Genomic DNA, 23,219 nt, shown 5'->3' with positions numbered 1-23,219 from the left:
GCTAAAATGCCAGCTTAAAACTCAAGCTGCCAAGAAGTAAGCCTTAGAAGAGGCATTTCAGGACAGGAGAGCAAACATACAAAACTTCAGAAAACTGTCAATAGATTAGCAGTTGTGGGGGGGAGGGAGTCTGGATATCTCAGCTGGGGAATTTCAGAGGGTCAGACTAGGATTCCAGATTGCCCAGATTTGGCTAATGTGCCTGAGGTTCTCCAGCCCGAGCACAGAATATGACTAGCAGTCAGTGGAGCTCTGTGGGACAGTGTCTACACGTCATGGGAATAGTTTGAATGTCGAGGATCTGTCCATGGTACTGAACCCAGTTTAAGGATGAGGAGGGCTTGAATGGGCAGCTCCTTTGAATTTCAGGCCAGAGAGGATATACTGCTCCACTGCCACCAGAACCACCAGCTTCCCTGCACCAGATCCCCTGCAACTGGGCTTTAAAGGAGAAGGAAGGCTTGTTTGATTGGGTTTCTTATCAAGAATCCCTTAATAAGTCCTTGTTCCAGGACTACTGAAGATATGTCTGCAGGGGAAGACTCGTACATAGCTTTGCTTTCTCTTCATCATTTTCATACTTTCACCTCCACCTCCCTGGAATTGCTAATATTATACACCCATTTCCCTATAGAAGTACTTTTCCTTCACCTGTGGACATGGCACAAGACGAACCAGAGAATACAAGACCTACCAACCTGCTATTTCCTGTCACCTTGGCAGCCCTGTATTCTGCTGCACTTCCTTCTGCTGAAGGAAAAAATGGGTTGTCGAGTCCTATTGCAGTCTGAGAAGAGATGTTTTCAAAGAGGCTTTAGCTGAACTCCTTAACCCTCCCCCACACATATCAGTCCTGGAGAGTCAAGAGCAGTATATCCAAGTCAACATGAAACTAAGCCCCTGAAGCAATCATGCAATTGTTTCAAAATCCATCTGCATTTCTCTGCAACCTTTTTGGTCATGCCATGTTATCCAGGGCAAATCAATACAGTAATTAAAGAGTCATGGATATAGGGATGAGTGTTAAGCATTTTCATGCCTGGCAGAAATGCTGAACATTATGAGTTGATATATACCTGATTACACCTGATTGGATCCTCATCAGTTATAGTTCTAGATTGTCAAGGGCACTCAAAGATATCCTTCCTGTTTCATATCAACATAGTCAGCTTGAATGTACATGGTGCTTCAAAAGAAGCCTATATCTGAGTGGGGAAAGTGGGGAAATACCATTTTTTGTTCCTCCTCTACAGGGAGTTGTTGCCCCACCTTTCCCCAACAGAGTATAAAAGGTATAGAAAATCAAAAAGCTCAAAGAGGTAAGCATCTTTCCTAGTATGTGAGAAAAAGCTACAGTATAGAAATGGCTCTCTCCAACACAGTGCCCTCCAGATATTTTTGACAGGAGGACAGTCCATGCTTGGGAATGCTGGGACACTTACTGCCTTCTGTTTTCCAACCCTACTACTTCACTTCCTTCAAAATGTGATAGGCCAGCCTTTGGAGATGCTTCTTATTCTGGTGCATGGAGCTCCAAGCTTCCCCTCCAAAGACATGTCAGAGCTCTTCTTGAATTATGTATTGTGTGAAAATTCATACAGTAAATTTGTAACCTCTTCCTCATGAACTTAAACTTCGGTCTCTCATGAAACTGATTGGTAATAGAACCAGGAAAGGAAAAACAAAAGAAAATAAGATGCAGTGATGGTCATTGTCATGGGAAGTTTCAAAAAGAGATGAACCAAATTTGTTTCGCTGTTAGCCATGGTAACTATGTAGATAGAGCTTCCAAATTCAGTAGCAGTGTTCCATTGAGTACCAGCGGCTGGGGTGGGTTGAAAGTAGTAAACAATAAGTTATTGAATATTACTGACTCAATAGCTCACACCCAAACATTGAATGCGGGTTGAGAATGGAATGTTCTTGAAGTGTGGATTCTCACTGAAAAATGCGTTTTCATGTTTTCTGAATCCAACTGCTTTAATGGGCCATGGCTTGTTAACCATGAACAGCCCATGATTTATTGCTGGGTTGTGAACTGTTGGGCTCAAGCACTATGATAGCTCCTGTTTCAGTACCAACCCATTGTTCAAGGACCACCACCAACATACTCAGCCTCTGAGTGTAGGTTATCATCTTTTCTGAACCTAGCCATTGTCTTCATGTTCCCCCCTTGTGGGCCTTTCAAAGGCATTTGGTTGACTACTATGGGGAAAAGGAGGTTTGAATAGCTCGGTCTACCACATTCTCCATATAGTTTGGCTTATAATTTCCATTACCCCCAGGCAGCATTGCCTGGGGTTAGGCTAAGGATAATGGGAGTTGTAGTCCAACTCATCTGGATAGTAGTGGACTTGATAGACCTTTGACCGAATCCTAAAATAATCCTTGGGATTTAAATAGTGTTCCCTATTTCTGAAAGTTTCAGTGTGTTTAAAAGGGGGAACTGTTTGTAGAGCTTGTCTCATCAATAAGTACATCAATTAAATATGAATATAGTAGCATACTCCTAATATCATTCATTATGTAAGTTCTGTGTAAGTACAGAACTATGAAAAGCTTATTTCTGTGAAGATGAAAATGCAATGAAATGGTCATGATGCCGACGCACAGGTATACTCTCTGGCAGGAAAAGGTCTTTAAATAGATAAGAATGCTGGGCTCTCTCCCCAGTGAAAGTCTGGCATCTCCTTTGACCATAATCCTGCTTTGAAAGTGGCAATTTAAGACTGAGATGTATAGAAATACCATATCATAAGGCCAGTACAGTGAACTCCAGGCCTCCCTCTTATTTTTAAAAATGTGCAGGCAGTAGCTGTCAGATATATGTTTGCCTGAACCAAACCTATCAGCACATCGATTATATGGTCTGTTGAACTCCAGAATATTAATTCACACAACCAGCTTCTCTCTCTCTCCCTCTCCCCCAAAAAAGCTCATAGCAGAGAGCCAAATGAATCTGCCTCGTGAATCCATTCAATATGCAGTTTACTGTTCTGATACCATATTAACTTTCAGTTAATGATTATGGAAATGATTCCCCTGGCTGCTTTTACAAAATTTTCTTGTTAACCAAGTTTTTGGAGGATTAAATTTGGATGCAGCTGTTTGTATTATAGTTGTGTATGTCACTCTGACTCTCTTATCTGGGCTGGCAAAGGGACCTCAGAAATGTTATAAATAGGAATCAGTCACTTATAAACATAATATTCATCTTTTTCCTTGGCTGAGTGGAAGATTCCTCCTCATCTTCCTCTTCTTCCTCTTGGCCCACATTTTCACCCTACCTACTTCACCCTGCACTTTTGATCAGCCTGAAACATGGCCAGTTCATTTCAAAAAGCATAACCATAAACTACATCTTAAAGACTCAAAATACAAAAACAGTCCTCTAAACCCACATATGAACACAACAGCTGCCATGTAATCAGCAGGATGTGGAAATGAGCCAAATAAAAACGTAGCAGGTGAAAATAACATTATTTTGTTCCAATCTAAAAAAAATTCCTGTTTGCTAAATCCTAACATGTATAGTTCTACTCCCCAAAGACCTATTTTCTGCTTTCATCTTCACCAAGACTGGAAGAAAGCAGCCGGCATGGTTGTGAATCTTAGGTGGATAGAAAATAAGGAAGATACAGGGCCACAATTTGTTTGGTGATCTCAGACAGGTAGTAAAACTCCAGTATTCTCAAGATACTGTTTTGTTTCATTCCCTTCAGTACAGGACACAAAAGTAACTGGGCCTGTGTGCTTTGATAACAGGGATGACTACCTTGTCATGCTTTAAATCATCTGTCGAGAGAGACTTTTTAAGTGAACGTGACAATGTTTAAAATGTCCCATATTGCCTTGGTTAAGATCTGCCAGTCACAATTAACGGCTGTGGATTTGCTATTCTAAAATAAACACACAGACTTCTTTTGCAGAATGGAAAGCAGATGAGCAGTGAATACATAAGCCAGACTTAGCATTGTAGCCAGTTAATCTGTCACTGGGAATTACTTTCAGCTTCTCCCCTACCCCCCTGTTCACTGGGGTTAGTAAACAATAGAGCTTCTGCTAACATAGTTTTTGTTACATTCAAATTGAATGTGAAATGTGGGATGACATTATAAATGAATCTCCTGTGCTGCTGCTCTAGGATTCAGGGTCCCTCTGGGTCTATATTATTCAATCATTCCCTACATTCATATATGCTGATATCAAGTCCATTAAATTCTTGCTCTTTTCTTTTGAACCAAATTAAAACTTGTCCTTCTGTCTGCTGTATGAAGGAGATACGTCTCCCTTGACTCCCTCTTGCTAAAAAAGAAATGCAATGGACTGAAAGAGGAGAAAAACCCACCCCCACCTCCCTTAGGAACAAGAGAACTCATTCCAAGAAAGTGTACTGACTGAGGTAAATCTCCTCTTTGTAAATATAAGGCTAAGTTGCAAACCATTTGATATGGAGAAGTCCAGCAGAATTCTATCAGATCATTGCAGGAAACTTCTGCAAATGTTGCAACTATGGAATCTGAAGGAGTCATCTTTCAAAAGTGTGAGTTTTCTAGCCTGCACATACTGTATAATCACAACTTCTTGTGTATTTTGAAGGTTCCACATTTACCTGTAACACATGTTTTCCTCATTCTGGGGAGGCTTCTTCTATCTGCTTATTTTTAGGTCTGCATAACCTACATGGTACTTTTTGCTCTTCTTATTAAGATCAGGATAAATTTCATTTGCCTTACATCAACCAAGATACACAGCAGGGCCTTTTTGATTGTCACAACATCAGAACTCCAGGGTAACTGCCGGAATACACCTTTGCACACAAACATGTATTTATTTGAACAGGCAATAGTGTGAAGGGCTTTTTTAAATTAGAAATGTGGGATTTAAATGTGTGTGTGCACAGACACACATTGTGGGCTTCGCCACCACCTATTGTGCTTTCTATGGGAAGCCAAGTTATACATGTTACAAACAGATGGACAGCAATTCTTAATCCCTGGTCTCAGAGCTGGCTGAGATTCAGACCCTGTAGCCGTCCTAAGATAGGAAAATCAGCTGTGGAAGCATGATGGCAGAACAATTCTTTCTACAGCTGGATAGAAAAGGTCCCTTTTGACATCTGAAAAGGTCCAGGTGAGTGATGAACTAGAACTTGCATGTGGACCACCCTTAGCCTGTTCCTGCTTTAGCACATTAAAGATGAACACACACACACACACACACACACACACACACACACACACACAATGTTAACACTGTTGGAAATGGCTTCATTCAGGCTTCATTGCCCTGCTGACCCACCTTTGTTAGAAGACGAGGACAAAAAAAAAAGCACTTTTTGCCCCTGTGTAGCCTAGCTCTGATTTTCTTTAGGAAGAAACTACATGCATTAGGAGATTAAGTCCCTTTTCCCGTTAGCTTAACTGGATGATTTGTACAAGGCTGAATGGTAAGGAACCATGCCATGTCGCACGTTTAACACACGATAATGCCAAGTGCAACAGAAAGCAATTTCAATGTGTGGCGTTTCCACAAAATTCATGTCTCAATTGATCAGGGAGGTGGAAATTCAGAACCAGAAGCAAGCAGTGTCACTGCTTGTACAGCAGATGCCACATAGATTAGCAAGCTTGGCATCTCTCTGGTGTGGCAATGCCTGTAGTGACCCATGAAACATAAGATGAACAAGAGCTACAGGCAATTTTCTAGTTGTCCAGCCAGTTCTAGTGTTCTAAGTTTCCTTGGCTTATTTTCAGTGCTTTAAGTGACAAGTCATCCTTGCCCAATTTGTGGCAGAGCTTGCCATGCGGTCATGGAATTAAAAATAAAAACAAAACCAGAATGCACTGGAACCAGAAACAAGTACCAACACTGAGTCAGCAATCTGTGACCCATTAGGAAGGTACGAATAAGCAATGGCTGGAAAAAGCTGAGTTTGGAAAGGAACTGAGCGGATACAGACCACTGGGGAATAACAAAGGTGGATCTGAAAGCTCCAGGGCGGGGTGGGGGCAAGGAGCTTGGCCAAGAATGTCAGGGAAGACTTTGTAGGTCTATAAGAAATGGAGCAGAAGCAAGATGAGTCAGCGAGGGGCAGGGAGCCATGTCAAGGAAGACGGCCATGGGACCCAGGAACTCACTGAAGTTGAGGTCAAAGAGGCTTCTTGCTGAATGGGCCCCAGAAAATAAAGTTTGCTTGATGCAATGAATAAGTCACTAACAAAGCCTGGAAAATTACGGATACTGTGCAGTGAAAATGTGCATTTGCTATTATGTTATGCCATAATAAACTGGAAAGGCTAGAGGCTAAAGCAAAGTTCTTCAAATTTTAAAATCAACCCTTTGAAAAAACAGAACACTATGAATTCAAGGTCACATTACTTATTTCTACATAGGTATTTTGGGGCTCATGCTACTTATTTCAACTTTTTTTACAAACATAACATTGGAAGCAAGTGGAAGAGAGATATTATGTGTGACATGCTTGTGCCATATATTTATGTTAAAGTGTTCAGAAATTCTTATACATTCAATTATATGTTCTTGGGAAAGGAGGATTCTGAATTATGGAGAAGGAGCTGAATACTCATAGGATCTATGCCTATATTACAGTAAACATAAAACAGTAAACAGGGCAGCTTGGCAGCTGCATGCAACTGGACATGCATTTGCTGAAGTAGCATGGATACAAAGGGTGGGAAGGCTTTCTCTTCCGATGCTTTCCAATTTAATCCTAAAATATCCCCAATTATTCCCCCACAGTTCAATGCTGGCTCTGAAAAGCAAGCTTAAGAGAAAGAGAGGGAGAGGGAAAGAGAATAGAGCATTTCAGTAGCTGCATTACTCCCTGGTTTTACTGCCTGAGATCTTTTACTATATTTATAAGCCACCAAATAGTCCAAAAGATTTTCTAGGCAGCGTACACCAAGCTAAAATTGGAAATATACCAGAAAACACTAAAACCCAGCATTAAAATATAACCAACACAACGGCAATAACAGTAGTAATAATTTAACAGAGTCATTCTAAAACATGACAAGCTGAACATCTGAACCACCATTCCTCCATGTTGGGGTGATGTCATGTTGGGACAGCCCCATGGTTGTCATGGCAGCTATGAGTCCTGAGGGACAGCCTCAGCATGCTGATTGAAGTCCTCCAGAACCAACATTCTGGGAGTTTCCAACACCAGTCTGAGACTGCCTCCATCGGCTCAGACAGGGGGACTGCTGGTGTGCAGCAGGGTGGGTGGTACACCATCAGAATCCCTAATCTGTCTCAGGTGCCAGGTATAAATACTCAAGACCCATCCCCAAGGAGACAGGGTGCCTGGCGAGTGACAGAAAGACCTTATAAATGATAGCCACTCCCCCTCCTGGGCCTTCTAGCTGATGTTGGTGCTCTACCTAGTACCCAGGTATCCCAGGTTGGCCAATTTCACCTGTAAGAGCCTCCTGCGGGCTGCTCACTGATGCATCACCAATTAGCCCAAAAATGAAATGCAAAATGGCGATGTGGTGCAAGCGGCAGGCAAAATAAAAGTGGCAAATTGAATGATGGCAGAAGGTCCTTTCGACCACAAAGAAAGAGACTTTAGGCAGGTCATGGGCTACATGTTGCTCCTCCTTGTTCTACACTCCATCTTTTGACTTCTCTACACAACTTGTCATTGCAGGCTCACTTCCAAATGGGCCCTTCAAAAGGGATTGGGTGCAGACATACTCAAACGGAAAGTTTCTGGAAGTAGTTGTTTAGATTGGGGTCAACAAACCACTCTTCCTGCTCAGATATAAATTCTGCGAGAGTTGCATGTGCTGGGTATCTTCTGGCAAATGAAGAGCTTTTTCCAAAGAAATGGCCTATTGCCTTGAAAGTGTGAGTGGAAGAAAACTTGGCACATAACATTGGGAGACAGAGCCCTCCTTCCATATGATCAGGTTTCAAGACTTCAGGACTTGCTACCATACTCGTCTAGCATCACCTTAGAGAAGAATGGAAGAATTACTCTGTTTTTCACTCAATGAAGTATCCCCATTCATTCTTTTCCTAGCCACTTTCCCCTTGAATAGAGTTCCTGCTCAAAGTGAAAGCCAATATAAGTGTTACCTGGTTTAAGGTAATTACAAAGTATATGTGCACACTTCTGCAAAGTGTGTGTTTTGCTACTAAAACAATAGTCTCTCTTTATTTTACATTTTACATCCATATATGCCTATATACATCCATATATGCCCAGCCGCCCCCTGAGATCGGCGGGAGAGGCCCTTCTCCGGGAGCCCTCTGTGAAGGAAATTAGGAGGGTGAGTACCCGGAGGAGGGCTTTCTCAGCGGTGGCGCCTAAGTTATGGAATGCGCTCCCCAGAGAGGTCCGCCTGGCGCCATCGTTATTTGTTTTTCGGCGCCAGGCGAAGACCTTTTTATTCAAGCCGCATTTTATATGTTAATATTATTGAATTTTTCTGGCCAGGGCGGCTTATTTTATATTGTATATTTGTAATTTATTTTAATGTATATATTTTAAAATGTTATTTAACTTATTTGTTGTAAGCCGCCCCGAGGCTTCGGCGAATGGGGCGGCATAAAAATGTTTTAATAAATAAATAAGTAAGTAAGTAAGTAAATAAATAAATAAAATATTTTGCTGAGCAATATATGATGTCTCCTTACCTTGCTGCACAAAGGATCCATAGACGAACCACATGGAGTTGTAGAGCGTTGTTGAAGTCATGGACCCCATCTGCAGACGCGGTGGATTGAGCCAGTTGAGGAGGTATACCAAGAGTCCCACCAGCAGCACTGTGCCAGCTATGCAGGCCCAAAGCGAGAGGTCAAATGGGGCCAAGCAGGCAAACATGTCCATTGTCTTCTCAGCTTTCTGAAGCAGCACTCCCACTGAATAGTCCATGTAACGCGTGGTAAAATCAACCACGTTTTCCCGATCTGGAGTGATGGTTAATGCAGAAATGCCTATGTCAGCTCTCTTAAAGAGAAGAAAAGAGAGAGGGGGGAAGAGGGCGTTAAGTTTCATGTGAAATAGAAAACTATAAGCACAATTTGATAGTTGCCAAGATCTGTTTATCTTACAGCTGTGTATCAAGCCAAAAAGCAACTTTGCCAATGAGGAGAGGAAAAGAAGCAAAATGGGTACAGATTTGACTGTAAGAAACTGGACAGATTCATGATGATGAATTCTGCTATTTTCTTAACGATCCAAAAGAAGACTGTATTTCAAATCTAGGAGGTAGCTGGAGGAAATCTGTGAGCTATTTATCTTGTTTTTTCTTACAGGCAATAATATCACTACTGAAGCAACGGATCTGTGGGTAGGGGGTTTTTTATTAGCATGTCCATCCAATTTAAGAATGCTAATTAACTGATCATCTTTTCATTTAAATACATTTACAAATTATGAAAGCCTATGCACAGTACCCCTGAGCTACTGAAAGCAAAGTTGCCCTTTTAAAAATTCTTTTCACTCCATGTTCCACTAACAACTATGAGAACCAAATAACCAGAACAAATAAACACATGTGCTATTCAGTTTCAGCTCCACCAACTAAAATTGATTCACTAATAAATCAACAAAAGACACCATGTTGCTCATATTAGTCACTGTAAAGTATCACTAGTTCCATCAGGAGACCTTCAGTGTAATGTAGTGTACACAGTGTGCACAGCTACACAGAAGCAAGTCCTACTGCATATAATGGGATTTCCTCCCAGGTAAGTGTGCATAGTTTGGAAGACTTAAGCACATGCTGAAGTATTCCCTATCAGAATCCATAGACCTCAGCTCAAGCTGCTGCATCTGTTTCACTGTCGGACAGCAGTTGGTCCACACCACTCGTTACATAACTGTTTCCCTAATCAAAGAGTTAGAAAGCCCTGGAAAGTAGCTAAAGGTCAGTGGAAGGTCATATACTTTGGATGCATACAGCCCTGGATTCATGCCCTAGCATCTCCAGCTATATATTGGAAGGATTCCTGTCTGAAGCTGAAGCTAATAATTGTCATCGGAAATAATATTGATGTAGCTAATGTGACTGAACACAAGAAAAAAATTGTTCCCCCACCCCCATCTCTTTTTATCTCTGAATCTGATCTAGCAGCTAGCTATATCCGTCATTCTGATGGCTAATGCAATTCAGCTTCAATTTTTCTTAACTCAACCTTAAGAGTTGGATACTTGGAGCTGTAAAATCTTTGTCTGTCTACATATGCATAGGTGGTATAGGGGTTAAGAGCCTGGGACTGGGACTCAGAGGATCTGGGTTCTAGTCCCCGCTCAGCCATGGAGCCCACTGGGTGACTTAGGGCCAGTCACAGACTCTCAGCCCAACCTACCTCACAAGGTTGTTGTTGTGGGGATAAGATGGAGGAGGAGAGATGATGTAAGCTGCCTTGAGCTTTGCAGGAAAAAGGCAGGATATAAATTGCAATATAAATAAAATAAATACATTAAGTTAATTAATATTTTTATTTCATCAGGCGTTTGGGCCAGGCTGATCCAGTTAACAGAATGGTGCTGTAACTTTCATAGTTATATTTAAGTTGGTGATATCAGCTGAGCTTACAGGATGTAGGTCCTGTGAATTTGAATTGCATTATTGAGAACTGTCTTGAATGGCTTGCGTTAGGCTATAGGGTAGGAATGAAGCATTAAACCGATAAGCCTACAAAGTAGTAGATTGGTCAACCAAACCTATATGGTTGGATCCAGCTAAATGCAGCCACATTTGGACATTATTTGTTATTCTTCCAAATAAACTCCATTAATGAAAGTTGGCCATTAAGAAAATGTTTGCAATCTTTACTTTGCATTATCAATAATGGCCTTTTCTTCTTCAGAAATTCGTAGCAGGATCTACATATTGCCTGATTGTTCTGAACCTCAGAACAATCAAATACAATCTGCCTATTCAAAAAGTTTGGCCCTTATACACTATCTCTGAACCTATATACAAAACCTTGTAGAGGATTTGCTCTTTCACTTAGGACAAGCTTGCAGTCTTGGCATGTTCATCGCAGATGGTGTCAAACCTAACTTGGCCTATGAAAGAGCTAGTTGTGTTCATGTTTCCAAGTACATTATGCAAGAACAGCAGAAGACTACTCTCAGATCATTAACTGCAAGCTCTGTTGACTTAGGTTTATTCAGCAGGAAGCTAAATTCCACATTGGTCTTCCAAAGAGCTGTTTAATATAGTCATTCTGAAAACTAATTAAATCTGCAGATGCAGTGATTCACAAGAGGTTCTGTACCTTATGAATTGAAAAGGTTCTGTCCTTTCAGAAAGGATTACTTTATTCATGTCCTTAAATTAGAACTCTCATTTCACTCTAGGAGACTTCCCTGAAACCTGGAAGCTCTAAAACATGAGAAAGTTCAGAAGTGCTAGAACATCCTTTCTAGCAAGGCTCATTACTTAATGCCTCTGGAAACCCTGTGCTGAGCCGGTGCGGCACAGTGGCTACCATGCTGGACTGGTACTCAGCAAATCCAGGTTCTAGTCTCCCACTTGATCATGAGGCTCACTGGCTGCCAGTTATTCTTAGCCCAACCTACTTCACAGGGTTGTTGTGAGGATAAAATGGAGGGTAGGAGAACCTTGTAAGCCATCTTGAAATTCAAAGAAGAAAGACATTGAGGCAGACAAACAGCTCGCAGATCCCAATGTGGGAGATATCACCCTTTTTCTCTGTCCAGGGACAAGTAGCTTTTTACCTGTGATATACAGTATCTGTTAAAAACCTAGGTGGGCCAAACCTGTCATGCCTCCTATAGAAGATGGATTCAAAATAGTGCTTCTACAGAAAAATGCTCTTGTGACAAACTGTTTTTCCTGTGATACAAACAGGGAGGGAATCTCCATGATGGATAGCTATTTGGGAAATTGCAATCCAGCACAGAGAATGCACACTTTATAAAAAGTAGGCAAAAAAGTCAGTATTTATTTATTTTGCTCACCCCAATCAAATTTGCACAAACCCCAGCACTGAACCAATTCAGGTTTGGAAAAAAAAGGCAGAATTCCATAGAAATGGACATGGAATTCCATCCATCCTTCAATCTCCAGACATCTTGTTTGGAACATCAAGTGCCCAGTGAAGCTCCAGCCTCAGATTTACTTCTCCTAGTGGCATCAAAATTATGGTAATAAAAATTATGCAATAAAAGCTGGGTCCTACAGTTACCTGTCCATTAACTCCCATGGGATAGAGCAGTAGTCTTTCAGCATTTCATTTTGGAACCAACCTTAAAGTAGGAGCAGAACCACTCAAAATACTGTCTCCAAGCTACCAAGGTTGTTCCAGAAGGATAGCATTGCTGACAATATCCGATGCAACTGTGAGGTCAAGAAATATTAAATTGCCTGTCCTCCTTCCAGCAAAAGTTATCCCCTAGATGAGAAGGTTATACCTGAAATAATTTCATTTAGTTTTGTTTCTGAAGGCCACTTTTGTTTCTGTTCATCTTCATATAATCTTAATTTGTTTGGGGTCATCTTTGCTTTAGTTCCATTTTTATGTTCATTTTAAACACTGATTTTAGTGGATTTTTCCTGCCCCTATCTTTGGTATTTTTCATCTAAGTAGCATGGGATTTTCAGGACTATTACTCTTCAAGGGCATATGAAGTACTAAATTTTGGACAGGTTAGTTGAAGATACCTCATTTTTAAGTAATCAGAAGTGAGGACAACTTGTAAGGGAATCAAAGTTTTCCTGCTTGTAACTTGGGCGTTTTGCATTTAAATTGCATTGCATTTTAAGATGGTCTAATAACTCTCAAATGGAAGCCCGCTGAAAATTGGACAAAGGGCCCCCATATCATAGTCAAATGTAAAACCAGTGCCCATTCAGTAAGTTTTTAGGTTATCTGCTTTGCTCACTGTACTCCAAACCAGCCAGGGATCAAATGTATGGAAGTTGGCTTCTCTGTGTTTATGAGATACAAATTACTGCACGAAGTCCTAGCAGGGTTAAATATCAGGACCCAGGAAAGTGACATTTTATCCAAGTGGGATTAAAGTGTTGGTGTGATCTAAAACTGATTTCCAAAAAGGCAGAAGATCCAAATGGCCTGCAGCAAGTTCACAAAGTTAAGATTTGGATCTGAAAACAGAGAACCAAGGGGCCTGACTAGGCATGAATAAATCTGTAAATTTGGTTATTCTGAGTTTCTCATTGCTTTTGTTCCATTCCATTCTCATTTCCCATTCATTTCACAATTTGGTTCATCTTAATCTTGGGAAGTTTTTAAAAGGTTGGCATGAAAATGTGTGTCCACATCTGTGCACATTTATCATAATGCTTACATTTTTTATCATTTTGCCTAAACTTCTTGGTTTCTGCAAGTCATTTGCCCAATACAGAGCATTTTGTACTTCATGTTCATGTACATGCACATGTTGCATTTGTGTTTTGATTGGAGAACTCTACTGCTAAATTCAGATCAGTATGAATTTTGAAGCATAATGCAGTTTTCCTTCACATAGGGATCTGAAAGTGCGTAATTCCATACATTCACATTAAAAGGAAAACAAACAAACAAAAACTCATCTGCCATTTTCTGCTAGAGAAAGGTAAGCAGTCAAAGTCAGGCTGAGGTCAAGTTGCTAGGCAACAATGAGGGAGAGAAAGAAGGAGTTACTAGGCAAAGTGCTCATACTAGGGATGTTGGAGAAATCCATCATGGATGCACATCTTTGAGTTTCTATACATCCAACCTGCAGAGGACCAGTTTCTTTAGAGTCATGTGGATTTGTGGACTTTTTTCATTTTCCAAAACTGTACCCAAATTAGTCATACATATAAGGCTGATCAAAAACGCATACTTCTTCCACAAAGGGCAAAAATGCACATTTTAAGAGGATTTGTACAATTGTGCAAGTATACATTTTGCAATATTGTTGTAAGCTGCCCCAAGGCTTTTTGCGAATGGGGCGGCATAAAAATGGTTTAAATAAATAAATAGATAAATAAAATATAAATGCAAGTCTGGAAATTTAAGAAAAAATGATTCTCTCAATAAATGGACACTAGAAATAAAGGTACCTGACAGAATAGATTTAACACTATTCGTTTATCCCTGCCTCATATGGGAGATGCTTCTCAGGTTGAGGAGCAAGCTTTCAGACCTGAGCATTACAGATCTGGATGGATCAAGACTGCCCCTTAAGGTCAAGTGTTCTGGTAGCCTGGATGGCACTCTTGGAGCTTTCAGTGAGGTTGAAGCCCTGGCATTGCAGGAAATTAGCTGGAACTTGACAGTGGAAACCCCAGTTGGCCTTGCCCTGCTCATCTTTTAAGGCACCATGTACATGGATGCTTCTCCTCCCCTTTGCAGGTGGCAAAGCAATATGTCCAAACCCTTCTGTACTCACAGTTTGCCATCTTTGGTAGATAACAGGGAGCCACAGGTTAGTCTCCAGTTTGCTGAACTAATTGATTTAGCAGAATATGGCCGTGTCTCCCCCGAACCTCCACCCACCGGAAAGGGCTCTGCTGCATGCACTCAATTGGATTCTTACTTGTTACTCAGAAGAAATGCATCTCCTGCCAGAGTGAAACAATGCCTTGGTCTTTGATTACAAGGTTATGATAAGAGCACAATATGCTTTTCATGGTTGTTGTTTTTGCCCTGTGGTTGCACAACCACTTTCAAACAATGGACATCTCCCTTTCCTGGCAGGTGTTTAACAGCATCTGAAAATGAAGCTGCTGTACCATATGGCTATCTGTCCTGTACATATCAAATGCACTGCCTTTGTTCCTTCCCATCCATTTAATTTAAGATATGAAGACTATTAATATATCCTTTGATCTAACCAGCTTACGGCTCAGCATGTCTCAAGGGACAGTAGTCACAGCTTCAGTAGGTATTGCTTTAATTCTCCCCCCACATGGCAATATAAGAGCAGCAGAGAGTGAAAGGCAGAGCTTTAAAGTAGTCATGTTAATGTGCCTTAAGAAAATAAATAAACCATTAAACACTGGTTAAGCAACTGACTGTCCTTTAAGAATGTGTATATTTAAAAAGGAACATTTAACCACTTAAAATTCCTGCCCATTTGAAGTAATGAGCTGATACTGTGTGAGGTCCTTTATGGGAAGCCGAGCAGCGTGGAAGTTGGGTAGAAAGTTCATGTCTATGGCAGAACTTATCAATCAACGTCCAACTGTGCTGAGTGATGGGGGATTTCTCCATTTCTGGCTAATGATTGCTGATGTTTCCTCCTCGCCATTGGCATCTGGCATGGTGTGAATAATATCAAAAATAAAAACAAGCCCCTTTTGACTTTACTTCAGGGCACACATAGTACAGAACTGGCAGAAACATTCCGAAACCTTTTCTGGGGCTATTCTGTTACAGAGTGTAGGCAGGTGTTCCTTTAGGGGCAAAAACCAAGGCTGCATAAAAATAGCACCTCAGAGGGAAAGTGAGGATGGTCCTTCCTGCTTTTTTTTATAGATAGAGAATCTTTGGATATTTGGATCATAACATATAGCTTAAAGTGATATGGAACTGATATGCTGCTGTCCAGAAAGAATTCCTTTCTTTTCCCAAACTGTGGCCAAGCAAGCACTGCATCATGATGCTTCTGCACTTCTTCTCATCCTGTTGTTTTAGGGGTAGGGTCCACCAGTTCAAGGTGCATGTAGGAATTAGGGGCATGTCTCTCAAAATACAGCATTCCAAGGCAGTCATCTCAGAGTCTGACCCTAAACTGGATAAAGAGCCAGGGTCAGAATTCTTAGCTGAAATGCCCAAGTCAGCACTGGCCAAGGTGAACCAAGTGGCTGATAGGAATTGGGCTGTGTCTAGTTCTAAGGAAAACACAGTTGGACAGGCAGAACCAGCAGAGATCACTTGTTCTAGTGTCCAGGGTTAGATCAAATGAGCAGACCAACTGAGCAGTGTCCATCAACCCTGCTACCTGGTCCACAGTGGAAACCATCCTGAGGGTACAGCTAACAGAGGGTGGAGAAAGGGGATTCATCAATGTCTTGGCACCATTGGTAACCTCCTTAAATAGCTGGCTTCCTGATTGCTGCCTTTTGCTAGCAACCTCTGCAATACAGCCTAGTTGGCCTCCTTTCATGTAATAAAGCATGTAGTTAGAAGTCTCTTGTCTTGATCTGCTTGGAAGGAGAAGAAAGGAAAAGACTGGCCCCATAAGCTATTTCAGTTTGCTCAGGTTCCCAGTATGAACAAGGGAATAAGTAAGAAGTGACAACCAGGCAGGTCCAGTCTGATCCCAGTTTTCATCCTTGTCTTATACCCATGACAATCAACGTGGCTTTCAAAAATAAAATCTGGTTTAAAATAATTACAAACAAACAAACCCATAATAAAACAGCTGGCCATAAATTATATTACTCAGTTTATTAAAATCTACTCAGTCAGTTCAAATCAGATCAGCTTATTGGAAATGCTTCCAAAAACAAATCTCTCTCCACTTGGGAATGAAATGCTATTAAGGAATAACCAGTGATCTTCCTTGCCAAGGTGCAAAACTACAATTTGGCTGGCAAATGGGCTACATTAGACTTTCACTGATTGCATTCCATCCAGACACACACTAGTTTCACTTCATTCAAACTCTGTTTCAACAGCTAAAGGACTAAGGCTATAATCTGCTGCGGCTCAGAGGGTTAAGGCATTCAACTGAATGAGGGACATTTAGATGGCATATTTCACCTGTTGAAATATATTCTCCCTCCTCATGAAGAGGAGAGACATAGGGAATGAGTGGTCCCTCTCCCAAGCATCCTCCCAGCATCTGCCCTGAAGATGGACTTCCATCCTCAGGGCCTCCGTTGATGCAGAAAGAGCCATGCTGGATGAGAGGAAAGGAGGGGCCCTTGAATGTTCAGTCCGCACTGTGATCTAAGAGGCTTTTCCAAGGTCACACTGGGGTCTTTTCCTATAGGTAGTCAGAAAGCGTCTACCACAATTGAATTGTGCTCTAAGTCATTTATTTTTGCAATGCTGTAGTTGCTGAAAAAAGAACCCCCCCCACCCCCACCACCAACTGCAGACAGCACACTGAAGCTGCACGCAGTAGGTGGCCATAGGATTGTCAGGACTTCCAGGCTACATTCATTCTATTGCTGCAGTTCGGAAGGAGTTGCACCATTCTCATTGCAAGGAACTAACGGGATTTGCACAACATGCCAGTCCATGGTGGCTATGCATAGGGATGCGTGCGGAACCTGCTTTGAGGGAGGGAGTCCATTGGATTCCCCGGGCTTGGCTTCCTGAACTCTGGCCCTCATTCCTGATGAGCACACTGAGCATTCGTATTGGTGGCTGCCAGGAAGTGCACCCGTGTACACACTGGGCAAGCAGCATCCCTCTTCCATGCACATGACTTGTGCCCTTTGTTTGTGCTGTACATGCAATGAAGAAGGTTGCCAGTTGCACAATTAGAGTTCTGCAAGCATTTGCAGACTTCCCCTCAGCTCAGCTCAGCTCAGCTCAGCTCAGCTCTCTCCCTAAGTGAAGGGGAAGCGTGAGAAGTCTGACGAACAGAAGAGGGCCAGATTCTGGGAAAGATCAGTTGAACCCTACCTATGAAGACAGCATGAGTTAGTCTTTTATCTGAATGCAGCACATTTCTTAAGGGGTAGATACTAACAACCCTAAATATATATGCCTTGTTCTAGGTCTAATAAACCCACCTTACATCATCATGATGCCACCAATTGGGAGCGGGGACACCTCTGAATGAGTCAGTCCCTTGGTAGGACCAAGAAAAAAGTTGCCATTAAGATTAAAGGGTTCTTCCTGGTGTCAGTCAGTAAAGGGCACATGATCATTGCCCCCACCTCCACTGCTCTAACCTTGGCAGGAGCATGGGGGGGAAGCAGCCAAGCTTGACTTCACTCCAGGGTTTAAGGATGTAGCCCCTGGTAATAGGGACTGTAGGAGCTGCAGGTGAGATCAAAGTACTCTGCTTGCCTTCCTTAAGAGGAAGTCAAATGGAGCAGCTCAAGCCCTGCCCCGTTTCTTCCTGATGCTTGACAGTGGCTCCAGAGGATAATGGGTCCTGGGGTGCAAATGGATGTGCCTCCTTTTCCCACCCTTGGGGAGCATGATTGTCCTGCTCCCTTTCCTGGTTGTCGGCCTTTCTGAGCTAGTATAGAAGAGGAGGGTGCTTCTCTTTACCATACTGGTTTGAAACAACAGGAGGCACCTCATAGGAGCACTGAGAGAGGGAAGAAGAGGCAGCCTGCACTTGTAAGCAGTCCTTTTCTCCCAGCATCAGCAGGAGCACCAGGTGAGGAAGTGAGTGATGGCTGAAAGGTGCTGAAACATGCCCCCTTCAGCAGCTAGCATCAGCACTCCCGTCCTCATTTCCATATCCCACTGCATTGTCCCCTGGGATTCCAGTGACAGGATTAAGAAGGGGAGAGGGGAAAGGAGGTGCTTCAGAACCTCCAGTGCCCCCCCCCATCAATCACCTTTGGGCACACCAGGTAACCTAGGGAAGGGAGCTACCCTGGGTGGCTATAAAGTTATGAGGGTTTCTTGTGTTGTATGAACCTGTACACTATGTGACCTGGGCAACCTATGCCTATTTTTGACCGCAACTTGCAACTCAATTGCAATTGATTTTCAGCAGCTGCTGTACCATATTAGTAAGGAAGAAGTGATGACAAACTCAAATCTTGGTGAAAAATATTTTCTGATCATGTTCGATCTACTCCTTATTAGAACAGAAGTTCAAGAATAGCTTTAATGACAAGCTCTAGTATAATTGAAGCTATCCATATGATGAAATTTGCATTGCTGGATATTATTGGCTTTGAAAGCAGTCTATACCTCTGTGTATATCTATTATGACTTTTTGTGTATGTATGCATTTATCACTCCCAAAAAGATGCAGATTGCTTGCTAGCTCAATCAGGAAACAAGATTTCATTTTGCTAGAAAATAACAAATAGGAAAATGCGGCACACTCTTATTGATGCAGCCATCATTCTTGAAGGGGCCAGTCTTACCTTTGTAAGCATGGCATCCTCAATTTGACAACTTTGAACTTAGATCCTGTGGTGTCCATTCCCTCACTGAGCTCCTGAATGGAAGTATGATTAATGATATGCAAATACCATCAAATTACTTCAAAATTGGGAAGTGAAAATGTGAAAAACTCTATCATTATGCTGTCAAAATTAATCAAAGAAACAGCAGTTTGTACAAGCCAAGGCTTGCTAAATGCTTCATGGGAAGAAACAGATAAAATATGTGCAAATATGTCAATATTTAGCTGTAACGGTGCCAGTCCACAATATAAACATGTAAAGTGGGGCATTTGATCCTCTTAAAGGTAATGTCAAAACATCACCCAACATCATTTTTGAAAATATGTCATTGTGCAATTTGCTTAACAAATTGAATGCAATGGCAAGAGATGATCACTTAAATTTATCAGCATATACTGCAAAGGGCTACCTTCTGAACTCAGAATGAATGAGAGTCAGGGATAGCCCATCACTATATGTTGGACTATGGGGATACTTTAAAAGTGTGTAGCTTTTAGGTCTCCCAGGACAGGTTCTACCTAGCTGATCAGCCATCAGCTAAAGGATGGGGAACAGCATGAGGGAGGGAGAATTGTTGGGAGATGAAATTTAATTATCCCCCCCTCCCAAGTACCCTGGCAACAAACTCCATGTTCCCTTGCTGTGAAAAACTGTAATGTCCCAGTAATCTGGGCCAGGATTGCTTCCTGAATGGATGACTGGAGGGAGACATTAAGCTTATCCCTTTCTCAATGATCCCAGTGCAATGTAGGGCAGGGGAAGAGAGAATTCATCTTTGTCTCTTCCCAACAGATGCCTGGATCAGGAATGCAGAGGGTGGGGAGAGACCTTAAACTCCCTAGTTTAGGGCATAGCAGCCAGGAAGGGGAGGTTTAAACCTGTCCATCTCTGTGTTCTTAGATGTGGATGGAAGAATATGCCTGGGGTGAGTATGGAGGGCACCATGTTGTCCTGAAGTATGCAAAATCAACTAAGGATCTTGTGCTGACTTGAAGACTAAGCTTTTATGGACCATGACCTGCTTCACCAGAACTACTTTATGCTGAGTTCTGAGGTTAGAGGGAACAGAGTCACAGAACTTGCAGGGAGTGAACACTGAGCGGTTATTCACAAACATAATACTTAGGCATCCTTGTATTGGTAAGCCGATTAACAGTCATAGCATGCTTTTTTCTTTTTAAAGAAGACCCTTGGCTCTCGTCAGGTCACAGGAGTTAGAGCTAAACCTCTTGAATTGTTACTCAGCTTTTCTGCTTAACAACTCTGAAGCTCCTTTATTTAAGAATAGCCACTTTCAGGTCAGTGACCACGTGTCCTGAAAGGCTGAAGTGTTCTTCCATTAGTTTTTGATTATTTCCATTTCTGATATGAGATCTCTGGTTGTTAATCTGTCTATTTGTTATCTCAGGGCAAGCATGCAAATTCCCTATGAGTCCAGTGAAGAATACAATGGAACATGGTAGCCCGGTGATGGTATTTATCACATAGAAAAGTGATGAGTTAGTCGTTAGGGTGCCCAAAACTCTCAGCTGGCTGTTTTTGCAGCAATGGACTAAGATACTAACCCACTAGAAACTGATTTATACAGGTTATATGTCAACCTGTAACTAAATTTTTCTGGTTGGTTCATTAGGATTAAAACAAACAAATTTATAATTAAACATCAAAATACAATGTATGCAATACCATTTTACAATTAGAGATTGTCATAAAACAGAGAACTTCAACAAACCAATTAAAAACTGAGAGCAGAGGAACAAAATCTATAAAGTATAAAACAACAATATAATTTAAAAGGCCTGGGAAATTAAGAGAGGTCTTTTTCTGGTGCTTTTTTCTGGTTATGGTGATTAGCTCTAGTCAGCCAGAACTCTCTTCTTTAATAGCTGATGAGTTGTTTATTCCTAATAAATTACAACTGAAATGTGATCCTTTTAAACAAGTGAACAAACTGCTAAATGCTTTCAGTCATAAAGCCAAATAAACAAAAGAAGATCATCTCAGCCTCCCTGGGAACTCTGGGAGGTGGGAGCTCTCACATTTCTCGGAGCAAATGCCGTGCAGGTGCAACCACTTCACGATCTGCTCTATCTTAATGCAGGAAATTTGCACTTGCCATAGCAACCACCACCGCCTGCGGTATGTCTCCTGCAGTGACACCTTTGAGACATGACACGCCTCCTCATGGAGGTGCTTTCAGCAACACACATTGCAGATGCTATTATTTTCTACAAGACTTGTGTGCTGGAGCAATGGGATGACTCAGCACACCCTCCAGTGCAAAGGTCTGTGTAGGCTTGCAGACAGCATCCCAAATGACAATGCATGGCATTTGTTTGAACTGACTAATGCACAAGAGTCAAATCCCTTGCAATCGAATGCTAACCCTTCTGGCCCTAACTGAGAAAGCCATGGTGGTGGTGCAGCTAAAGAGCTGAACTCAGGTGGAGAAGAATAGGAAGAATGCTTCTGGGTCAGGCAATTGGTCCATTGAGTCCAGTGGTGGACCAGTTGACTTTTGGAAGCCACCAAGAAGGACATGAAAGCAGCAGCTCTGTCTTCTTGCAGCTCATTGGCCATTCATATACAATGGCTTACTACCTCTGAATCCAACATAACCATCAGAACTACTGGTAGTCACTGAAAGATTTCTCCTCCATGACTTGGGTTGAAATGAAGCTCCCTGGGTATAGGAAAAAAGGCAATCTTAGTCATGTAGGCTGGCTCATTGGAAGAAAAGTGGGGTTTAAATTTAAGCAATGCGTCAACAAAATAAATAAAGGTACACTGATGTCACATGGAGCCCTTCTCATCTCTGGGCTGCACCCACTTGTAGTTAGTCCTATATAACTGTACAAATTCATGGTGGGAAGACTAAAAATGGTGAATCCTCTACTTGACTTCATCACCCCTATTTCAAGCCACTCTCAGATTGGGCCAACCCCCTCTGGTACTTTCAAAAAGGTTTGATCTGGTCCTTCTTCTTGCTGTTGGTCATCTAGCCCATTCTTGCTTCCTTCTCAGTCTGCCCTGTTTCCCCATCCTTCCATTGCCACCTCCTACTCTTTTCCTTCCTCATTCTTGGAAAAGGAAGGAATTGGCAGGGAGGATGCCAGAAAGGAAGTGGAGAGGCTTGGGAAAGGAGAGAAATTGGGGCAAATAATCTCACTTGACTGAAAAGCCCCGCTAAGCTGGGACAGGCCATGTGGGTACCCGTCAATTCCTACTATAGAGCAGAAAGGAAAAAGGATGTATTGTTCAATCAAGCATTCCTCCTTCCCTCCCTCTCACACAAGGGTTCTCTTGGCTTGGGTATATATGGTTCTGGGTCATCCGGGTCTTTGCCATAGCAACAGGTAAACTTGGATGTGTCTAACTGATTCTTTGCCCATCCTGTGTGCCTCTTCCCTGCATCCTGCTCCATCTCCTGCAACAGATATTTTGGCCAGGCCACAGCTCCTCCGTGGATGGTCTGCTCTGTATGATGGGCTCACCAGCACTCAAGACTGTCTGACAACACCAGTTCCTGCTCCTGCAGGGACTCCGTGCAGATCTGCCTTGGCAGTCCAGAGCCTGCTGTGGACAGGGAGCCAAGCGGCATTCACAGTAAATAAAACAAGAAGCCACTTTTCAGGAGCAACTTGCACCCAATGTGAGAAGAATCGATGCTGGTGTCTTGCTTGGTGGTTTTGCACTGCCTTGAAGGGGACAGGGAGACAGGATGTGAGAGAAGGGCACAAGCTATCCTGCTGTGTACAATATCAAATTAGTGTGTGTGTGTGAAAGAGATCATTTCATACCGCGATATAACAGGACACTTGTTTTTAGAGGTGGTATAGTGAGAAAGTTTAGGTGAAGTGGCATGACAGAGACAGATGAGAGGTCCTCAGAAATATATCAGATAAAGGCTCTGGAACAATAGCACAGTAGGAGTGTTTCTGTAATGAAATCAGCTCCTAGCACTGTCCTGGGTAGTAGTACTAGTAAAGCCCTAAAGGACCTGGGACCACCTCTTTCCACATGGCCCAGTCTGTCATTGCCATCACTTTGGAGGCTCTGCCCTGCATTTTGTCATTAAGGGAGAGACAGTTGGGTGATCTGTGAGAAAGGGTCTTCATGGAGAAGACACCCTCATTACTCAGTTCCTTGAAGGGACATCTGCTTTGT

The 23,219-nt window shown here is 42.2% G+C and overlaps 1 protein-coding gene across 2 annotated transcripts in view; it reads right to left on the bottom strand.

The window, feature by feature from the left end:
- GRID2 (glutamate ionotropic receptor delta type subunit 2) overlaps nt 1–23,219 on the bottom strand; it is a 919,670-nt gene that overhangs the window by 154,369 nt on the left and 742,082 nt on the right. For both annotated transcript variants that reach the window (XM_044429596.1, XM_044429597.1), the window contains one exon: nt 8,668–8,980. In XM_044429596.1, the coding sequence (XP_044285531.1) occupies nt 8,668–8,980 (313 nt within the window). The remainder of the gene's footprint in view (nt 1–8,667; nt 8,981–23,219) is intronic.

The sequence above is a fragment of the Varanus komodoensis genome, unplaced genomic scaffold (assembly GCF_004798865.1).
Source record: "Varanus komodoensis strain SLA01 unplaced genomic scaffold, ASM479886v1 scaffold2, whole genome shotgun sequence".
NCBI classification, from domain to species: Eukaryota; Metazoa; Chordata; class Lepidosauria; order Squamata; family Varanidae; genus Varanus; species Varanus komodoensis.
This window is presented reverse-complemented; position numbering and strand designations above follow the sequence as displayed.